The following is a 23,367-nucleotide window of genomic DNA, read 5'->3' as shown; positions in this document are numbered from 1 at the left end:
CTGTAATCTTAATTTCTATGCCAGGCAGTTTTGCAGTAAGACTTTCTTTCTGGGCAGAATAGTAGGATAGGACTTGATTTCTCCCAATATTGAGGTTCAAATACATTAAAAAGTGTGGAAGCTGTGAGATGGTTCTCATTAAAACCAGACTGTTAGGCAGAATCACATGACCCCTAGAGGAAATTTATCAGGAAGACAGAAATAACTAGACTAGTGAACATATCCTTTATGTTGTAGGCTATGGGACAAACGGGAATCTTGGGTCCAGCTGAACAATGTGTCCAATCATGGAATTTGCCTTCATTAGTCTTCCTTATTGGGGCTGTTCTGACAGAATTGGATTCTGTGTATAATTTGAGAGTGATCTCGTGCTTAGGGACTTATGCTTTGAGATACCCTCTACTGAACATAGAGAAATGGCATCTCATTATGTCATAGTACTCCGACTTCCATTTCCATCTGAGGAAGCAGTGATCAGGCACTAGGGACTGTAGACAGTACTGACGAAAGGGATGGTTAGGGGTTGGTGAGAAGCACAGGTGTCTGGGGAAGATTCTTGTCAGCATGTGATTGTACAGGCGAGGAAAAGAGCTCTATTGTGTAACTGGTGAAGTCTTTGAGTCATGAAGATCAACTTTACTGCCTACCATGAAAGTGAAAGTTGCTTAGTCATGTCAGACTCTTTATGACCCCATGGACAATACTGTCCATGGGTTCTCCAGGCCAGAATACTAGAGTGGGTAGCCGTTCCTTTCTCCAAGGGATCTTCCCAACCCCGGGATCAAGCCCAGGTCTCCAGCATTGCAGGTGGATTCTTTACCAACTGAGCCACCAGGGAAGCCCAAGAATACTGGAGTGGGTAGCCTGTCCCTTCTCCAGAAACTCTTCCTGACCCAGGAACCAAACCAGGGTCTCTTTCCCAGTTGAGTTACGGGGTAAGCCCAGCTAACTATGAAATGGAATTAACTAAAACAGCATTCCAAACCCACTTCTGTAAAAAGCTACCTCAGAGGCCATTAGTGATCTTCCAATTCTACCACCTTACAATCATCCCACTAAAACTCAGCTTTGCTGCAGTGGGCACAGAAAACTTTCAAGACAACTGGGACAGGAGTATGAGATGGGGTGGAGGGTCAAACTGTCCTGGAATGAGGCTGGGAGGTGGCCCCTGAGTTCCCTCTCCACCAGCAGATAGAAGAGGATTGATTTATGGACATAAATATCCCCAGAGATTGCTAGAAATATGTAAGAAGGGGAACCCTCCACTTTCCGATAATTTGAAAAGTGAAATCTTAGAATCACTCTATTTCAGGGTGTAAAGTGAATCATTTATTGTTTAATTCACTTTCAGATGGATGGAGACTGCAATACAGCAGTCATGTAATGTTTAATCCCTGAAACGAGGCAAGAGTTTTGGCCTCTGAAGTTAATTCTGCTTTGGTGCTTAATGTTGTCTTCAGTACCCTATTTATGAATGGCGTGCACTGAGCGGCCAGTGTGATTCCATAGCGCTGACCAGAAACTTTGTTCAGGTTTTTATGTAACAGCTTACAGAAAAACCAAAATGAATTTTTTGGCCAACCCAACATATGTGAATGGACAATTTGAAGTTTGATTCATCCTTCTTTGGTTGCTGGAGTCTGAGTCAGATTTGCCACTCGTGAATAGCAATTGAACAAGATTTTTTATTATACTTTATTGAGCATGTTACCGTTTTTCCTTTGTATATTTATATACCTTTCTTCTGTTATTTGGTGTACATTTTCCTATCCATATAACCATTTTGAAAGAAGAGGGAACATGTACAGAAATGGAAAAAAGGGAGGGTAGAAAAGAGGTAGAGAGGAGAAAGAAAGGAACATTAACCTATTTTACAGTAGATGTTTCCATAGAAAAGCTTAATGATGTATTAACAAACAATCCAGTCCTAATGTGAGGTGACTTCTCCCAATTTAACATGAAATATAGATCATATAGCTTTACCATCTGAGCCACCTGAGAATGCAGACCTGGGTTCAATCCCTGGGTCAGGAAGATCCCTGGAGAATTCCATGGACAGAGCAGCCTGGCAGGCTACAGTCCATGGGATTGCAGAGTTGGACATGACTGAGCAACTAACATAGATATAGCTAATAAACTGTTTTGCTAAATATACAGCAGTGATGAGCAATGTATAAAATGAACCGAACTGAATCAATGAGAAATAATGATCGATCGATTTGCTTTCAGAGAAAAGTAGATGTGCATTTTCTATGATACTGCTGTCCAAAGAGGGCAATGTTTCTTAGGGCAAAACATGTAACAGCACCAAGTATGAGTCATTACCAGATCATTTGTTGAAACTAGAATGCTGTTAGCAGCTACCTTCAGGTTGCTGAAAGTCAGCTTTAGATGTGCTGAGTTAGGGGACACAAAGTCCCTGCCCTTGAGCACAGCTAGGTTATGGTTGTTACATTCATATATGTGAATAATTCTGCCTGAGGGAATCCAGCATATCTTCATAGCAGAGGGAGCCTTTAAATTACTCTTAATGTGAAGGTCTTCAGGTAGAGCTGAATAGAGGAAGCTATATACAAAAGGCAAAGAGGCATCAAAGCATATGGTTGTTGGGACAACCTTACAGCATTTCATACCACTTCATTAGAACATGGAATTAGGCAGGAACATGTACCGAGAATCCTAGTGCATCAGGCTTTCAGAAAAGTTGCTGATAGTAGTAGCCTTTCTTCTTTCACCTCATAGTCACTTAATTTGTTCTCTCACGAACCTGAAGCTTCCCATGGAGCCTTCCTTCCTTATACCCCCTCTTAAGTTCTCTTCAGTTCAGTTCAGTCGCTCAGTCGTGTCCGACTCTTTGCAACCCTATGAAGTGCAGCACGCCAGGCCTCCCTGTCCATCCCAGAATTCACTCAGACTCACGTCCATTGAGTCAGTGATGCCATCCAGCCATCTCATCCTCTGTCGTCCCCTTCTCCTCCTGCCCCCAATCCCTCCTAGCATCAAAGTCTTTTCCAATGAGTCAACTCTTTGCATGAGGTGGCCAAAGTACTGGAGTTCCAGCTTTAGCATCATTCCTTCCAAAGAAATCCCAGGGCTAATCTCCTTCAGAATGGACTGGTTGGATCTCCTTGCAGTCCAAGGGACTCTCAAGAGTCTTCTCCAACACCACAGTTCAAAAGCATCAATTCTGCGGTACTCAGCCTTCTTCACAGTCCAACTCTCACATCCGTACATGACCACTGGAAAAACCATAGCCTTGACTAAACGGACCTTAGTCGGCAACGTAATGTCTCTGTTTTTGAATATGCTATTTAGGTTGGTCATAACTTTTCTTCCAAGGAGTAAGCGTCTTTTAATTTCATGGCTGCAGTCACCATCTGCAGTGATTTTGGAGCCCCCAAAATAAAGTCTGACACTGTTTCCATTGTTTCGCCATTTATTTCCCATGAAGGGATGGGACCAGATGCCATGATCTTCGTTTTCTGAATGTTGAGCTTTAAGCCAACTTTTTCACTCTCCTCTTTCACTTTCATCAGGAGGCTTTTTAGTTCCTCTTCACTTTCTGCCATAAGGGTGGTGTCATCTGCATATGTGAGGTTATTGATATTTCTCCTGGCAATCTTGATTCCAGATTGTGCTTCTTCCAGTCCATCGTTTCTCACGATTCTGCATATAAGTTAAATAAGCAGGGTGACAATATACAGCCTTGATGTACCCCTTTTCCTATTTGAAACCAGTCTGTTGTTCCATGTCCAGTTCTAACTGTTGCTTCCTGACCTGCATACAGATTTCTAAGGGCCAAAGTGGCAGTGACAAAAGCTTTTATAAACTGGCATACTCTACAATAGCATTTCCACCTTCAAGTATTCTCCTTAAGGAAATATTAAGACAAAAGATTTAACAACACAATGTCCTTTAAAGCAGTTTATTAGTTGAAAAATTGGAAACAACCTAAAAACAGTAGTTTAATAAAATGTGGCACAGGAGATGAAATACCATGCAGCCATTAAAAAAGATATAGAAACATATTTTGACATGGCAAGATAGTCATGGCACTGTCAAGTCAAAAAAAAGTTACAAAACAGTATGTACAACTTGATCCCAAGTAAAAAAATCTACAAAAGCACAGAAGAATCTCTAAGTCTATACACCTAGATAACAGTAGCTCTCCCTGGATGATGGAATTGCAAGTGATTTTTATCTTTATATACCCTTTCCCTCCTTTTTTACCAATGCATTTATGACTTGTATTTTTTAAAAAAGCACTTACGATTCTTAAAAGGTTTCCTTTAAAATAGGGAGAGCAGAGCTTAGCAGCCCGAGCACCAGGATGTACATGTTAGTCTGATATGACTTTAATGCTTTGATGTCAAACTGTGACTGTGCGGAGTGGAAATGTGGGTGGTGGTAATGCTTACCCTTCTTCAGACAAACACATCCATCCCTAGAAACCCTTCACATCAATCAAGCACAGGCATTCTAAGTGGTATTGTTCTTTCTTATATGAAGCATACCTTATACCTTCACACCCACTTGTAATACAGCCCAGAGCAAGGCTCCTCTACACTTGAGATAAATGTTGTTGGTATACAAAAAGCAGGGAGAATTTTCAAGTGATGTCAGTTAGCAGGCCTGAAGGTAAAAGGCACATTATTTTTATTCTACTTAAGTGGGTCTCAAACTTAGGAGGGTAACAATCACCTAAATGACTTGTAAAGACAGAATGCTGGGTCCTACTCCTAGAGTCGGTTTCAGTGGAACTTGGATAAGGCTTAAGAGTTGCATTTTTTCCTTTCTTTGACAAATATTGAGTATATATTATGTGCCAGGTCTCATGCTGAGAGTTGGGAATTTAACTGTGATCAAAAGAATTAATAGTCTCAATCTCAGGAGCCTACATTCCAGACTGACAGATACATACATACTAAACAAATAACTGAAAGTAACTAATTACAATTAGTACTAGAACACAGGAAAGATCAGAATTCAGTTTTTGTCTTGAAATGTATTTAAAAATGTTACATGGAGAACTAAGACTAGTTTTATGGCCCCTTGAAGACAACAAGTACCAAAAAAGGTACTTGAACATACAAATTAACATTTTTAGCAAATTCCTTGGTGATGCTGATATTGCCTGTCCTGGGGGGTCTCACACTGAGAACCACTTCCCTACTGAACAGTTTCCCATTAGGATAATGTGGGAGAAAGGGCAGGTGTGCTGTGGACAAACACCACACCCCCATTTGAGTCTCACCATGAGGGAAGAGCCACTTAATCATCTGGAGAAGGCGTTGAGGCAAAATTGTGCTGTGCTAAGTCGCTACAGTTGTGTGCGAGTCTTTGCAACCATATGGAATGTAGCTTGTCAGGCAAAAGTACTGGAGTGGGTTACTGTGCACTCCTCTAAGGGATCGTCCCAACCCCAGGATCGAACCCTTGCCTCTGATGTCTCCGGCATGGGCAGGCAGGTTCTTTACCACTAGCGCCACCTGCGAAGCCCCTGAGGTAAAGCTGGCTGTAGGTCATATTGCAAAGAGTGCTACATACTATGGCAACATATTTCAAACTTTCACGTGTTCCGGGGCTAGGGAAGATATTTTTAAGGAATCATTTCAAAAAAGCATGGAGGCAAGCTGGACCTTCCTGGGTAAATAAAGCTGTTCCTTCTTGCCCTGTGCTCCTTCATCTTCCGCATGTCCTCCTAAGACCAGCCCCTCTATTTACATCCTGTTCCTTTGTTCTGGTGGAGAACAGCAGACTATGAGGATGAACTCTAACCCACTAGTGACTCTGGCCTCAGGTTTCTTATTTCTCACATTATTCAGACTGAGGCACATTCCCATTTCTAGGACCTAGTCTCCTACAATATGAATTCTTCTGATCAGCACCACAAAAACAATTTAATGCAATGACCTTTTAGGTTAATTACCTTCAGGACAAATAAAAGAGATAATCAGTTACTTCTGTTTGTAAAAAGAGCCTACGATTATTTCCAAGTTTACTGTTTCATTTATACATGCATCCTTCACATTTCTGTATCTTTAGATTAAGCTCAGGGCCACAGAGATTAAGTAATTCTCAGTTGCACCATGAATTAATAGGCTTCCCAAGGTTTTCTTCCATGCCTAAGAACCTACAGACCTTTACCTGAGTAAAAATTAAACCTATGACCTTATAAAAAAAAGCCCAAACCAAAATAAAACAAATCCAAAAGACTCCAAAGAACCAAACAAAACTCCATTAAAATAAAAAACGATAAACATAAAAACAAATTTACATATTGTGCTGGATTTGTGGTGGACAAAGGCACAAATAAACCTTTGAACTCTAACATTACTGAAGGCTACTGTACATTATTGGGTTACGATAAGCAACATTCATTTGATGCAAAGCAGAAGGTTCTGATAAAAATGTACACTGACCGTGGCAAGGTTAAACCTAGATCTTGATCTGATTTAAACAGGGTGCCAGATACAATCAGTAAGGAACAGAACAGAGCATGGACATAGAAGATGAATCTCTGATTCACAGTTGTAAACAAGGCCAACAGTCAGGAAGCTACAGAAGCCAACAAGGGGAAAAATCTTTACAGCACATTTCTACAGTGTGCCAAGCTTTTCCCCCCAAACTATCTAACATACAAGCTAGTCATAAAATCTACAGGTATAGATTTTATAGATATTACTATTTTTAAAACGTTTTTTTGGCTATAAAATCCTCACAGTAACCTTAAGGTGGTATAATTATTATCCCCACGTTACTACCAAGGAAATGGCAGTTTACATGACATGTGAGCTGAAGCTCAAAGAGCACAGTATGTGAAGAAGATTGGATTTGAACCCAGGACAATTTTCCTTCACTGCTCATATTCTTTCCCTTTTACTACTCTACTTCCTATAAGCCTAATTTACAGTTGCTATTAAAGCTGACTTGATCTTTTTGTATGATCTTCTAATGCCTAAATCTGGATTTACGTAATAGATGGTGCCCTGGGCTGGCCTTCGAGCTTCCTTTCTGGGGGAGAAAGCTTCACTCAAGTGGTTTTATGGCTAACTAACCAGCGTGAGCAGCTCTGGGGATTAACAGTATGGAAATTCACAGGGTGAATCAAATCATCTTTTATAACTATAAAACTGCAGAGAAATTTGTCTCACAGAATAGAAATGTAACAACTACTGTTAAAATTTGGACTGTAAACTGAATTATCAACATGTTCACCAAGTTCTCATTAAGAACTCTTAAATACCATTTTAAAACATCTTTTGTGCTGAATATTCATTTTTCAAAGTACCAAAACATATCATTTTGACACATTAACATTTCCTAAAGAAATTAACTACACCTTTATACTTAACATGTAAGCCAGACTGAATCACTCTGAGCTGACAGAACATGCTACATTTTCTCAGCTCCAGGCCTGGCGTAACTTTTTCCTCTGCCTGGAACACTTCCTCTCCAAATCATCTCCCACTATCCAAATTTGAATTAGGTGACTCCCAAAGCTCCAAAACACAGTATCACATTTTCCTTCTATCATGACACCGACTCTGTTATATGACCGTTGCTTACTTATTTTTCTGTATCCCCTACCAGTCTTTAAGATCTGTAAGGGGAAGAATTTGGTGCATCTTGGTCAGGGTCGTATTCCAAGCTGATCAGCATAGTGCCTAGCACCCAACAAATGTTTGATGAATGAATGAAAATGAGAGGAAAAGTCCTGACATGGAAATAATCTGCTGATTCATAGCAATAGCCCACACAGCAATTTTCTGATTCCAAGTATATTACTAATTGTTTCATTAGTGTGTGAACTAGAGAGCCTGATTAGGATAACCTAAGGTCATTAGTAAATTTTTAAAGTTTTATTTGTAGGCTTAAAGTAACCAAAAGTATACTGTTTGCATACAATTTACTCTATAACAAACACAGCTGTGCAAATCCATATTTTTATAAGGATTTGTTGTTGAATAACAAATTCTCTTTACTGTACTACAATATCTTAACACATCCAATTCTGATTATGGATTAAATGGTGCCAACTGAACAACCTTAGAAACACTGTTCAGTGAATTGAGTTTGTCCCAGATGATTAGAACCTTAACTGCAAATGTACTAGAGAAATATGGTAATACTTCTTGAGGACTAGTTATTCTTAGAAGAAATCATTCAGTAGTATTTAATAAAAAGCCCTCAAAATAACTCACTGAAATAGAATATTGTCATCATTCAATAACTGCTAGAAAATAAGGTAAACATAGTATAACTAAGTTTTTGTTTATGAAAACATTCAGAAACATTGTATTTTTCACAAAAGAGATTTATATCCTAGAGCTCTTTTTAAACCAAGTTAAAAACAAATTTTAACTTTATTCTTTGGCTATTAATTATACCTAATAAATGAGTCACTGATATCAATTCACAATAAATTTATTTTACATAAAACAAAAAGCTTGCCATTAATGAAAAATCCAGTAGAAAACAGTTCTTCTGCTTTAACTTGGGGTTCAAAAGTAGAAGGTATGGATTAGTGAAACCTCAGTAGAAAGAGAATTTTGTAACAAAACATTCTTGGCATGAAAGCTCTAACATAACTTTTGTAATGAGATATTTACCATGCAGTTTTATTGGCAGAAAGGCCAGTTTCTGATGGTTGGTATTTTCTTTTCAGTTTCTTAAGATATTAACATGAAAGATACTTAAACCTGCTTTATTAAGAGTTAACTGTATATAAATATGGTATCTTTCCACAGTCCACCTATTTAATTGAGCAGTTCTAAGTAGGTAATTGGCACCCTGCCCTTCTGGTTTCCCCTTTCACCCATCAGCCAGTCTGAGTCCATTCCAACGACACTGAAAACAGTGATTACCTACAAAATAAAACATTTCCAGTTATTAACTATATTAATAAATATATAAAAAACTAATCAGATTTAATTTGTTTAAATTGTAAATTATTCACTATGAAAATTTAAATATTACCATAAACAAACACCATTATCACATCATAAACATTATCATCAATGTGAAAGATAAAGGGTTTTATCAGAGGCAGTTTTAGAAATCTAATTATTTAGCAGTTAAAAGCTTTAAATAGTTCTGTGATGTTCTATTTTGTTAAACAGTAGTTAAAAATTTACAGAATATTAATACAATCATCTGCAATCTATGAAAACATTCATAATAAACTATTTCTAAACAAGCAATGATGAATTTGCATTTTGTTATACTGGAAGGTTAAGTCAATCTATGATAGTTTTCTTTTTACATCCACATTACTCACCTCATCTGCCAGAAGGGATAATTCAGTGCTGTTTGCAGCATCATAATCATACAGAACCCTGGCCCTCCGGCTGCCACTGCACTCCTTCAGGTCAGTGAGGTTGGAAGGAGAGGTGATTACTAGGCTACTTGTTGAAGTCAAGGCAGAGGAACCAATCACATTCGACGAAGCAGATGGTACAGGTGCCACAGAAGTCTGGTTGTTGTTAGAATGATAACTGGATGGAAAACTGTTGAAAAGAAATTGCGAATTATGTATACAGGACCAAAGTTTCTGTATATCACCACCTGGTGGCAGTATTTACCTTCTACCAACCTCCACTGGCTGAAGATTTAAAAGATGTTAATATTTTAATGATAAAGTGTGCTATCTCATTACCCCTTTTGGGTGAATTACATTAGAGAAAATGCACGTTATTTTTAAATATAAAATCCTTGAAAGTCTGTTTCAAAGTCATCTTTACAAGTATAAACTTTAAAAAGTTTAAAGAAACATATCTATTTTTCTCCAGAAAAATGATTCATAATACTTCAACTTTCTACTGTATGTTTTATTAACCTTTTCCTTCTTTTATGAATTTTTAAATTAAAAAAAATGAAAAACTTACCTAAATGTCAGATACTACCACAGATTAAAGTTTTCAAGTTAATTCTTTGAGAAATATTTGACTAACAACACTTTTTCATAAAATAGATTTTCACATTTTTCTGTTCATTTGAATATTTACTGAGTATCTCCTTGTCCAGCATCACTAGAACAAGCTGAGATATAAACATGAAACTATACCATTCTTTTATGGATTGTAGACAGGTGAAGGGACAGACATTCAAATAATATGTTATGACTGATAACATAATGAAGACTCAACAGAAGAATAAGGCAGATATATCACAAATTCTTCTTGTTTTTTAGGGGAAAAATGAAAGTTTTATTAGAAATTAGTGAAATCTTTTTATCAATGTGCTTATAAATACTTTAAAGATAATTAGAATTTTCAGTTTATTTTAAGCTTACTGTTCTTCCATAATACTAAACAGAAAAAATCATAACATGGCTGGCCTATAATCATTCTAATCCAACCACTTGTAAGGTTGAAAACAATCCTATTAAGATTCATTGTTGTTGTTCAGTTGCTAAGTTGTATCCGATTCTTTGGGATCCCCATGAACTGCAGCATGCCAGGTGTCCCTGTCCTTCACTATCTCCCTGAAAGTGAAAGTGAAGTCGCTCAGTTGTGTCTAACTCCTTGCAACCCCATGGACTTGTAGCCTACCAGACTCCTTGCTCCACGAGATTTTCCAGGCAAGAATACTAGAGTGGGTTGCCATTTTCTTCTCCATCACTATCTCCCTGAGTTTGCTCAAACTCATGTCCATTGAGTCAGTGATGCCATCCAACAACCTCATCCTCTGTCATCCCTTTCTCCTCTTGCCCTCAATCTTTCCCAGCATCAGGGTCTTTTCAAATGAGTTGGCTCTTCACATCAGGTGGCCAAAGTATTGGAGCTTCAGCTTCAGCATCAGTCCTTCCAATGAATATTCAGAGTTGATTTCCTTCAGGATTAGTCTCGTTTGATCTTCTTGCTGTCCAAGGGACTCTAAAGAGTTTTTTCCAACACCACAGTTCAAAAGTATCAATTCTTCAGTGCTCAGCCTTCTTTATGGTCCAACTCTCACATCCATACATTACAATTAGAAACAGCATAGATTTGACTATAAGGACCTTTGTCAGCAAAGTGATGTCTGTACTTTTTAATACACTATCTAGGTTTGTTATAGCTTTTCTTCCAAGGAGCAAGCATCTTTTAATTTCGTGGCTGCAGTCACCATCCACATTGATTTTGGAGCCCAAGAATATGTACTCTGACACAGTTTCCACTTTTTCCTCATCTATTTGCCATGAAGTGATAAGACTAGGTGCCATGATCTTCATTTTTTGAAAGCTGAGTTGTAAGCCAGCTTTTCCACACTCCTCTTTCACTTTAATCAAGAGGCTCTTTAGCTTCTCTTTACTTTCTGCCATTAAAGTGGTATCACTAGTTAAAATATAAAATGCTTCATTGGTAAAGGTAGGTGAAATTAATCTCTTCATAAAATACAGTTTTCTTCTTTCTGACTCCTGTGCCATCTGGAAATCAGTCAGCAAAATTTTCTTTACCCTTAACCTCTTCTCTAAACCTTCCTCTCACCACCTGATGCTTGTGTTTATCTCCCACACTCCATGTATCATTGAGCCTAGAGGTGGAAGCTGCAGGAGTTGCATGCTCATTTCCATTCCTATAATCCTCTCCCTCACCAAGATTACTCCTACCAAATTTTTGAATTTCACATTATTCAACTATCAACTATCTCTTGTTGCAATCATCTACAGGTGTCTTTTTTTTTTTTTCCCTTTATCTCTAAATTTTCGTTTCTGGCTCACTGCCAGTATATCTTAATTCTTGGTGATTCTAAGAATTATTTGAACAATATTAACAATATTATTTGTTCAAATAATTGTTAGTCTAATTAACAATCAGATCCATGGGCTCTTCTCTCCTAGTGATTCTGTGCCTGACCCTAATTCAGCTATCCATTACCAAAGCCTCATCTAGACTTTTATCAATTCCAAAAACTATAACCCTTATAATAACCATATTTCCCAACATTCCATTCTCTGACCATCATCTTTTCCCCTAGTACTCTCATTTCAACAAGCCTATCTCAGATTCCAAGCTGGAATCAAGATTGCTGGGAGAAATATCAATAATCTCAGATATTCAAATGACACCACCCTTATGGCAGAGAGTAAAGAAGAACTAAAGAGCCTCTTGATGAAAGTGAAAGAGAAGAGTGAAAAAGTTGGCTTAGAGCTCAACATTCAGAAAACTAAGATCATGGCATCCAGTCCCATCACTTCATGGCAAATAGATGGGGAGACAGTGGAAACAGTGGCTGACTTTATTTTGGGGGGCTCCAAAATCACTGCAGATGGTGACTGCAGCCATGAAATTAAGACGCTTACTCCATGGAAGGAAAGTTATGACCAACCTAGACAGCATGTTAAAAAGCAGAGACATTACTTTGTCAACAAGGGTCCGTCTAGTCAAGGCTATGGTTTTTCCAGTAGTCATGCACGGATGTGAGAGTTGGACTATAAAGAAAGCTGAGCGCCGACGAATTGATGCTTTTGAACAGTGGTGCTGGAGAACGCTCTTGAGAGTCCCTTGGACTGCAAGGAGATCCAACCAGTCCATCCTAAAGGAGATCAATCTTGAGCATTCACTGGAAGGACTGATGTTGAAACTGAAACTCCAATACTTTGGCCACCTGATGTGAAGAGCTGACTCAATGGAAAGACCCTGATGCTGGGAAAGATTGAAGGCAGGAGGAGAAGGGGACAACAGAGGAGGAGATGGTTGGATGGCATCACTGACTTGATGGACATGAGTTTGGTAAACTCCTGGAGTTGGTGATGGACAGAGAGGCCTGGTGTGCTGCAGTCCATGGGGTTGCAAAGAGTCGGACACAACTGAGTGACTGAACTGAACTGAACTGATCTCAGATCTACAGTCCTACCATAGATCTACCATCTATTACCCTACCAGCATGCCATTTGTGTCCAAGGCAAATTATCAGAATCACCCCCCTTACACGTACCTTCAAATCCCACGTCCTTTACTTCATCCTACTCATTTAGTAAAGATTTCCCTAATTATGTATTCAGTATCCATGTATCTATGACATGAAAAAATACAAAATCATAGTCTAGTCTCACACTCAGTGAGTTAAGTAGGAACAAGTGGGTCCACAACACTACCTAGCAACTACACTACATTCCTTTAAAATCTATCCACTTAACATTCTCCTGATGACTTTTCATGCCCCTTTATACATCTGCAAAATTTCAGCAATTCTCCCTTAACCTTTATAATCAGCTGATGAACTGCTTCCTTTTTATCTAAGAGGAGAAAAAAACAATCAGGAAACTTCTACACTTTTGGTCATCTTTCCTCCTACTACAGATGAGCTATATCTATGCCCCTAAGATTATTTTAAGGTTAATTTTTCCACCTGTGTATAAAATTGCCTCTCAAGGTTATCACACTACCAATTCTCCCCTTTCTTTTCAATATTGTATTTTCTCCATTTACTGTATCATTCTTATCAGATTATAATTGTGCTTTTATTTCTCCTATCTTAAAAAAACAAGACAAAAATGGGCTAGACTCTACTTCCTCCTCTGGCAAGTGCTTCACTCCTCTATTCCTCTTTACAGTAGGACTCCTTGAAAGACTCATCTGAACTTAATGTCAACAGTTTCTTTCCTTCCACTGACAAACAAGCTTTTGCCCACACTGTTCCATTAAAGCTACTCATCCAGGTCAGCAATGACGTCAATGTTCTAAACCCAAAGGTCTACTAACAGCCCTCTTTTCCCTTGATCTATCTAGAGATCACAGTAACACTCCTCTCACCTTTTACAGCTTAACCCAAGGCCACACACGTGGCTCACATCTTACCTCACTGCTCATTCCTTACCAATCTCCTTAGCTTGTTCCTCGGCTCTTTGTTGGAGTACCTCACGGCTCAGCCCCCGGTCTTTTTTCTCTCTCTACTCATGCTGTGCTGTGCTTAGTCCTCAGTCATGTCCGACTCTTTGTGACCCCATGGACTGCAGCCAGGCAGGAACTTCTGTCCATGGGGATTCTCCAGGCAAGCATATTGGAGTGGATTGCCATGCCCTCCTCCAGAGGATCTTCCCAACCCAGGCATTGAACCCAGATCTCCCACACTGCAGGCAGATTCTTTACCATCTGAGCCACCAGGGAAGCCCATGAGTAATGAAGTAGGTAGTCTACCCCTTCTCTAGGGGATCTTTCTGACCCAGGAATCAAACCAGGGTCTCCTGCATTGCAGGTGCATTCTTTACCAGCGAGCTACCAAGGAAGCCCCTCTCTCTACTTACTCCCTTGGTAATTTCATCTGGTCTCAGATTTAAATATCCTTGATATAATGACAAATGTCTAATTTATCTACTTCACTCCCCCACCAATATCCAGACTTGCATATCCTAAAACTGATTATCTCCACTTGAATGTTTCATTTCTCAAACTTAACATGTCTAAAACTGGGCTCCTGATATACCTGACATGCCTTCTCCACACCCAACCTGTTTCTCCTAGGGTATTTCCCATTTTAATGAACCAAAACGCCAATTCTTTCAGTTGCTCCGGCCAACACCTGCAGTAATTCTTGACACCTCTAGGTCTCATGTATAGAACATATATCAGCAAACCCTTGCTGTCTTTACCTTTAAAAACCCACCCAGGGTTTGAGCACTTCTACCATCTCTATCACAATCCCCCCCATCCAAGCTTCCATCATCTCCTGATTGGATTATTACCAAGTTATTGCAATAGGCTCCCAACAGGTCTGTCAGCTCACACTCTTCCCTCTAACATCTATACTCAACAGGGCACCAAGAATGATCTTGTTAAAAGCTAAATCAAACTATGTCCCTCTTCAGCTCAAATCCTCCAGACTTTATCTCCAAGGTCAAAGTCCACAAAGAGTGGTTTCCAAAGCCTAGCTCCCCGTTTCCTTGATTAATCTTCACCTAAACTCTATTTTGCTACCTGGACATACAGCTATGTTCCTGCTTGAGTTTTTGTACTTCCTCTCCTGGAGCATCTCTAAGATGCCCGTGTGCTTTATTTTCTCACATCTTTCAAATCTGTCTTCCCTGACTATGTAAATCTCTACTTCCCTGCTGTATTTTTCTCCAGTGCACTTATCGCTTCCTAATATACTATGTAATTGATAAAACATATTGATCTTCTACTCCCCTCTACCCCTAAACAGAATGTAGGTTCCATGAAGGCAGGAATATGATCTATTTTGTTTATCCTTGATGTCTAGAATAGTGCTTTTAAAAATTACAAGCAAATGTTTCTCTGATGGGTAAAAGGGTTCTAATGATAAAAAGAACTAATTTCTAATTCAAGTTTCACTCTGAAGTTAAGAATACATTTCCGAGCATCCGTTCCTCAGTGAATGCAGCCTATATATACATTTCTGGAGGAAAAAGAAAAAGATATGCTCTCTCCACACAGATGTGTTTGTATATCTAGACAGGATTTTTAAAATGTTTTACCATGGAATTTTACTTTCAAACTTACCAGTATAACTAACCTTTGTTTAGCCACTGAGTTCTACTGATGTTAATTTTGGGGAATTAACATAAAAAGAAAAACAACAAAACACCAAACAGAAAAACCCAGAAAGACCATCTTCACCTTCTAAGAATTTTTACTGCTAAATTAAAAAAAAAACCAAAACTCTAGACCTCCTGCCACTGTAGCTCAATACGTAAACTTTCCCACTATTAAAAGTAAAATATATTTACTAATCTTATAACCAGTTCTTCTGATTCCTTATCTGTATGTGGATAATAATAGTACGTATCTCAGAGCATTAATGACTAGATTTTGTCTGAATGGCTGAGTCCCAAGCATTTGAATGGCTTTAAGGAGAATGCATGAGGTGGCCAAAGTACTGGAGTTTCAGCTTTAGCATCACTCCTTCCAAAGAAATCCCACGGCTCATCTCCTTCAGAATGGACTGGTTGGATCTCCTTGCAGTCCAAGGGACTCTCAAGAGTCTTCTCCAACACCACAGTTCAAAAGCATCAATTCTTCGGTGCTCAGCCTTCTTCACAGTCCAACCCTCACATCCATACATGACTACTTTGGCCACCACATGCAAAGAGTTGACTCACTGGAAAAGACTTTGATGCTGGGAGGGATTAGGGGCAGGAGAAGAAGGGGATGACAGAGGATGAGATGGCTGGATGGCATCACTGACTTGATGGACACGAGTCTGAGTGAACTCTGGGAGTTGGTGATGGACAGGGAGGCCTGGCGTGCTGTGATTCAGGGGGTTGCAAAGAGTCAGATACGACTGAGCGACTGGACTGAACTGAACTGAAGAAGAATGCAAGGATGAATGATTTTAACAGCAACCCCTATGCTGCACTGCTAGAACATCAGGACAATATGAACAGGAAGTACTAATCTCCTTGGGCTTAAAATTGGTTTTGTGGAAGTGACTAATTTTGTTCTATGCCTAGTTTTGAAGGATTAATATGCAGAAAGGAAAATCAAAGTGATGAGGCTTTTAAAGTTTTTCTCCTTATTCCTTGATATTCCTCTTTCAAATGTTACATATCCCTCCCCTGCTTTCATGGTTCCTCATTATATAAATCTCAAACTCCTCATTACTTAAAGGGTGTACATGAAATGACACTGCTTCATTATTCTAACCTCATCTCAGTTCAGTCGCTCAGCTGTGTCCGACTCTGTGACGCCATGGACTGCAGCATGCCAAGCTTCCCTGTCCATTACCAACTCCAGGAGTTTACTCAAGCTCATGTCCATCAAGTTGGTGATGCCTTCCATCCATCTAATCCTCTGTCATCCTCTTCTCCTCCTGCCTTCAATCTTTCCCAGCATTAGGGTCTTTTCAAATGAGTCAGTTCTTCTCATCAGGTGGCCAAAGTATCGGAGTTTCTGCTTCAACATCAGTCCTTCCAATGACTATTCAGGACTGATTTCCTTTAGGATTGACTGGTTTGATCTCCTTGTAGTCCAGAGGACTCTCAAGAGACTTCTCCAACACCACAGTTCAAAAGCATCAATTCTTCTGTGCTCAGCTTTCTTTATAGTCCAACTCTCACATCCATACATGACTACTGGAAAAACTATAGCTTTGACTAGACAGATTTTTGTTGCCAAAGTAATGTCTTTGCTTTTTAATATGCTGTCTAGGTTGGTCATAGCTTTTCTTCAAAGGAGAAAGTGTCTTTTAATTTCATGGCTTCAGTCACCAGTATCATCTTTTAGGATCTGAAATAGCTCAACTGGAATTCCATCACCTCTACTAGCTTTGCCTGTAGTGATGCTTCCTAAGGCCCACTTGACCTCACATTTCAGGATGCCTGGCTCTAGGTGAGTGATCACACCATTGTGGTTATCTGGGTCATGAAGATCTTTTTTGTATAGTTCTTCTGTGTATTCTTGCCACCTGTTCTTAATATCTTCTGCTTCTGTTAGGTCCATACCATTTCCGTCCTTTATTGTGCCCATCTTTGCATGAAATGTTCCCTTGGCACTGCTAATTTCCTTCAAGAGACCTCTAGTCTTTCCAGTTCTATTGTTTTCCTCTATTTCTTTGCACTGATCACGGATGAAGGCTTTCTGATCTCTCCTTGCTTTTCTCTGGAACTCTGCATTCAACTGGGTATATCTTTCCTACTTTTCTTCTTTTCAAAGCTATTTGTAAGGCCTCTTCAGGCAGCCATATGGCTTATTTATATTTCTTTTTCTTGGGGATGGTCTTAATCCCTGTCTCCTGTACAATGTCACGAACCTCCATCCATAGTTCTTCAGGCATTCTATGAGAGCTAGTCCCTTGAATCTAATTCTCACCTCCACTGTATAATCATAAGGGATTTGATTTAGGTCATACCTGAATGGTCTAGTGGTTTTCCTACTTTCTTCAATTTAAGTCTGAATTTGGCAAGAAGGAGTTCATGATCTGAGCCACAGTCAGCTCCCGGTCTTGTTTTGCTGACTGTATAAAGCTTCTCCATCTTCTGCGGCAAAGAATATAATCAATCTGATTTTGATATTGACCATCTGGTGATGTCCATGTGTAGAGTCATCTCTTGTGTTGTTGGAAGAGGGTGTTTGCTTTGACCAGTGCATTCTCTTGGCAAAACTCTTATTAGCCTTTGCCCTGCTTCATTTTGTACCCCAAGGCCAAATTTGTCTGTTACTTTTGGAATCTGTCTTCCTACTTTTGCATTTATTTCAGTCCCCTATAATGAAAAGGGCATCTTTTTGGAGTGTTAGTTCTAGAAGGCCTTGTAGGTCTTCATAGAACCATTCAATTTCAGCTTCTTCAGCATTACTGGATGGGGCATAAACCTGGATTACTGTGATACTGAATGGTTTGCCTTGGAAACGAACAGAGATCATTCTGTCGTTTTTCAGACTGCACCCAAGTACCGCATTTCTGACTCTTGTTGACTATGAGGGCTACTCCATTTCTTCTAAGGATTTCTTACCCAGAATAGTGGATATATGGTCATCTCAGTTAAATTCACTCATTCCAGTCCATTTTAGTTCAGATTCCTAAAATGTCACTGTCAGTGTTCACTGTTGCCAGCTCCTGTCTGACCACGTCTAATTTACCTTGATTCATGGACCTAACATTCCAGGTTCCTATGCAATACTATTCTTTACAGCACCGGATGTTACTTCCATTACCAGTCACATCTACAGCTGGGTGGTGTTTTTGGTTTGGCTCCTTCTCTTCATTCTTTTTGGAGTTATTTCTCCACTGTTCTCCAAATCACTCCAGTATTCTTGCCTGGAAATCCCATGGACAAAGGAGCCTGGTAGGCTACAGTCCATGGGGTCACAAAGAGTCAGACACGAATGAGCAACTTCACTTTCAATGACCTGGGGAATTCATCTTTCAGTGTCCTATCTTTTTGCCTTTTCACACTGTTCATGGGGTTCTCAAGGCAAGAATACTGAAGTGGTTTGCCATTTCCTTCTCCAGTGGACCATGTTTTGTCAGCCTCATCTACTACCCCATTTTTTTTTAAGGCTTCTTGATTTTTTTTATTACTCAAAAAAGCTTCATTTTAAAATTTAACTTTCTGACTCTGTGCTTTCAACACTTTCACAATGATTTTCTGCTCAATAAGGACAGTGTGCTTGGTCCTGTCATGGATACATATAGCATACAGGGAACCACCATAAGCCCAGCTGATATATTTCTTCATTTTAGACAACCTGATAAGAACTTTAGGTCACAGCAAATTCCTCGAAGTTGGCCTGGGCATATTCCACACGTAGATTCTGCTGCTTTCCCAACCTTCTTACTATAAAGATAATTCTATTACCAGGGATTTGGGACAGCCTGGTTTCGTTAGAGGGGTATTGTATGACAGTCTACAATGCGTTATGTCAAATGCTAGACCATTCTTAGTGCCTCTTGATACTGTCCCTGGAAGAGCTCCTATCCCATTTTTAACTTGAATACTGTGATCCAACCACAATGAACTACTGTCAGTTCCCTGAGCTTGCCATACTCTCTTTCCTCTGGCTCTTCCATATACATATTCCCCCTTTGCCTAGAACCTTCTTCCCTGCCCTTTTCTTCATCTAGATTATTCCTACTAAAATACTTTTATCTGTGAATCTTTGCTAGACTCACTTGAGTCACAGTTAGATGTCCCTTACAGTAATCTGAACTTCTCTATCTTTCTGCTTATCACATGGCCTGTCCACCTATGGCCTGTACTTCTACCTATACTTTGTTGTGAGAGCAGAGATGATGTCTGTCCTAAATGCCATTTTATTTGCAGTGTCACTTTATAATGTGAGTTCCATAAACAAATTTTGCCTGTTTGCTGATATAATCCTAGAGTACAGAACAGTGCTTGGATATGACAGGTGTTCCATAAATGTTTAATAAATGATTGGGCTATGTGCTTTACATGTGTGCTATAAAGAATAATACCACACTCAATGATATCACTGGGTGTGAAGTCTTATAGAACACTCTAAAACCTTTTCTTTTTAAATGGTGAACAAGTAATGAAATATAGTTTATCTCTAAGGGCAACTAAAAGTCAATAATTTCATTTTCCTCAACTACCTCCAAAGGTATACAGGAGAAAAGTGAACTTCAAATGCTTTTAAGCTCTCTTTACATAGCAATAAAAAGGTATTCCTCTTAAATTATCTTCTCATCCCTGTTAACATTCTTCTGTGCCAAGAGTTCAAAATGTTTTTATTTCAGAAGTGTGATAATCACTTTCCTTAAAAAAAAAAAAATCTAATTTTTAAGTAAGCTAATAAAAGCCTTTAATACTATTTTCACCTCTATTATTAGTTCAAATGAAAAAAAAATCCAAATTTCCTCTCTTATCAGGAATTTCACATATGAAAAGGAAATTACCACCTTCCCAGTTGTTTCTGAAGGTCTAACATGTATTGGTAACACTGTGCGTAGTAAGTCATCTGGGCTTCTACAAAGTCATTCAGACAGCGAAGGTGATGGGCCTGTAAAGGAAAGTTTACAGTCACTTCTTAGCTCTGTAATCTACAAGTGGCAAATGCTAAGGGGAGACAGAGTACAGCACTGTACTCAGGGTGAATCATCAGTATCTAGCATTTTGCTGCAGTATATAGTAAACTATTTAGCCAAAAAAAAAAATAAAACAAACAACCAAAAAACAAACGGATTTGATGATGGTGAGAAAACTAGGTGATGAGGTGTAAAAAAAACTTAAAATATTTCTTCATGTATCTTGAAAAATGCTACAATTTAAGCATCTTGATAAGTGACTGAAAAGGAAGTTCAGTTTCTACTCCAAGAATTTCCCTAAGACTATCAAAGTCTTCTGTTCCAAATGAATTTCTAAAGAATGAACACTCACGTGTGTACTGCTGATTCCCTCCAGCAGAAGTCTGGTAATCTCTGCCTGACGATCAAATTCACTTTGAGTTATTCTTAATTCCTGTTCAGACTTAAATTGTAACACAGTTTTAGAATCTCATTAGAGGGCTTAGTCCATGCTATACACATTCATTTAGACAGTTAAAAATTCCCCAAACAAAACCCAAAGTCTAGCAATTCCCTGATTCTACTTTGTACCTAAACTGGTCCCTTGGTTTCTAGACCTTATTTCTTCTATATTACTTAATCTAGAAAGAACTGATTCCTTACTGGTACTTAACTCAAAAGAATCAATGTCAAAGGTTAATGACATAAACCTATAAGCCTAGGAAAACTATGGGACAGTCAATATATTTTCATACAATTTCTAGTATAAACTCTGATAAATTTTAATGTTTCATGAAACCTTAAGATTACCAGTTTACATGTATAAAATATTTCAAAAAATTCTCAGTTACTACTATAGTTACTTTACTTTGAAGTTAAATATAGGTTTCATTCTCAAATGAAAAAACTTCACAATGAAGTGAGGATTTTAACTTTTGTTTAGTTATCAAGCATATACTTGATTCTAGGGACATAGTTCTAAGGTTCCTTCAAAGGATTCTTTGTCCCACATTAATGTCTTTTACGGCTTTCTTTCCAAACTTTGCATAAAATATGTTTTAAGCAGAAATACTATCTATAAGATATGCTAGGATTTTTTTGCAAGTTATGAGTGACCTTTAATCAATGGTGTGCTAGTAACTGGCTCTTTACTAGGGGAGAGGGTGGGGGAAGCGAGGGGAAGGGAGGGGAGATTCTCTAATGTGCTGAGTTTCAGTGGTATCAATACTTCCACCACAGCTGATATCAAGCTACCAAGATGAAGTCAGTGACCTCACAGCTAGAAAGAGATGTGTACAACAGCACACCATTACCAGCTTTAACTATCCAATATAGGTTTAGTGCTGGGACAAAACAAGTCACTTAAAAAAATAAAATCTAAAAATAATACGTACTGGTAAAAAAAATCCTTACAAATCTTTAGTCAGAGTTGGTCGGTAGTGAGAGTGAAGAGGAAGAAAAAAAATCTTATAGATCATTCGAAATAGTTAGCTTATTCCCCATGAGGAATTAGCACTGGTGATAATATCATTCTAATATTTTCTACTACCTCTCCAGGATTAATTGCTTACTCCCCCAACCAAATAATTACAGTATTTTCCAAGACTGTAGTAAGGATAAAAACAAGGTGCAAACTCTTTCCCTTTCACACCCTCTCCTTTACCCTCTTTGGTGACAATAGTTAACCCAGTGAAGCAGTCAACAAGGAAGTAGCTGCAAAAGAGGTCTCAGTTGCTGCCATCATTCTTACCCCATTGCTAAAAGACATGGCGGAGAGGACTAAGACTTGACCACTAGAGGAGACTTATGGAGATAAGCTTGAATTATTCAGTGAGTTGAGATAAAATTAAATTTACTTGACCAAAACCAGACTACATTGTACTTTGATAACAGGGCTGAAGTAATAAGCTCCCAGTATGTAGCAGAAAAATGTCACAGGAGAATAAAAAAGTCAATGTTCTTCTTAAAAGAAGTGTTAAGGAAAACCAATTACTTCAGTGTTACATTTGCACCATTTACTTTTCTATTTGGTCGAGAGGTTTTGACAGATAGAACCAAAGCAAACAAAAAATAAATGCATTTCAGAAATAAATGAGGCTTACTCCACATAGGTTTGACTGTGAAAGTACAATCTGACAGCCTTTAGTGGAAATGGCAGGAAAGTCTACTAAACGGTAATGTTTCTATACAAGGTGTAAGTAAGTAAGCTAGGTAGCAGATTAAAAGTGACTAGGAAGCTTGAGTCTGAAATGGAAATAATGTTTTAAAGCTAAAAACACTGAATAAAAAAAATGATCTTAGTAAGGACAAAGAATCAGTCTCCTATGTTTTAACAAAATTTAATTATTTGTGAATAAAGCACCATATTATTAAGGCTAGGAAGTCATTCTTCTGTACAATCTACACTTTATATTTTAGAAAAGGTAAATGACAGCAAGGAAACAAATCGTGTTTCTTGAACAAGTTGCAGCATATGTTTGGGGTAGCTGCACACAGTCCAACGTCCCAAACCATCTCTACTTCTGACAAATGTAATTGATTATAATAATTAATTGGAGAGGTTGAGGTAACTGAAAGTAGGTTCAGCACAAATAATTTACTTAGGAAGAAAATAATCCATATTATAAAGAGACCAAAAAAGGGTTTAGAGAGAGACAATGAGTTGAGAGTTTTTATTCTATCCTCCAGAGGATCTCATTCTCCAACTTAATTTTATAAGTAGGATGGAGTTCTAGGGAAAAGATCTTCTACTGCTTAGAATTACTGTTACTGGACTAACTGATCTAAAGCATAGCTTGGGTGAGAGAAGCAAGGAGAGTTCTTTTAGGATATAAATTAGAAATAGGACAAGAATGTGTTGGTTAGTTATATTAGGACTGGGTTAATTATTTTAAGCCAGAAATTCTGGTCAAGCTTCTAAGGCATTTGCTATGAAATCTTGGTCAGTGTTATCTACTTTTTCTA

General features: G+C 38.5%; 1 protein-coding gene across 3 annotated transcripts in view; it reads right to left on the bottom strand.

The window, feature by feature from the left end:
* Nucleotides 3,912-23,367, bottom strand: part of SH3GLB1 (SH3 domain containing GRB2 like endophilin B1) — a 44,033-nt gene continuing 24,577 nt past the window's right edge. For 2 of the 3 annotated variants that reach the window (XM_018045696.1, XM_018045695.1), the window contains 4 exons: nt 20,777-20,866; nt 20,299-20,399; nt 9,281-9,509; nt 3,912-8,867 (listed from right to left, as the gene is read on the bottom strand). In XM_018045696.1, coding sequence (XP_017901185.1) covers nt 8,760-8,867; nt 9,281-9,509; nt 20,299-20,399; nt 20,777-20,866 — 528 coding nt within the window. In that variant the 3' untranslated portion in view covers nt 3,912-8,759. Of the gene's footprint in view, nt 8,868-9,280; nt 9,510-20,295; nt 20,400-20,776; nt 20,867-23,367 lie in introns of all 3 variants that reach the window. The other variant, XM_018045694.1, reaches the window with a different exon arrangement.

This window comes from Capra hircus, chromosome 3, assembly GCF_001704415.2.
Source record: "Capra hircus breed San Clemente chromosome 3, ASM170441v1, whole genome shotgun sequence".
In the NCBI taxonomy this organism is placed as follows: Eukaryota; Metazoa; Chordata; class Mammalia; order Artiodactyla; family Bovidae; genus Capra; species Capra hircus.
Note: the sequence above shows the minus strand (reverse complement) of the source record. Positions and strands in the feature narration are given on the sequence as shown.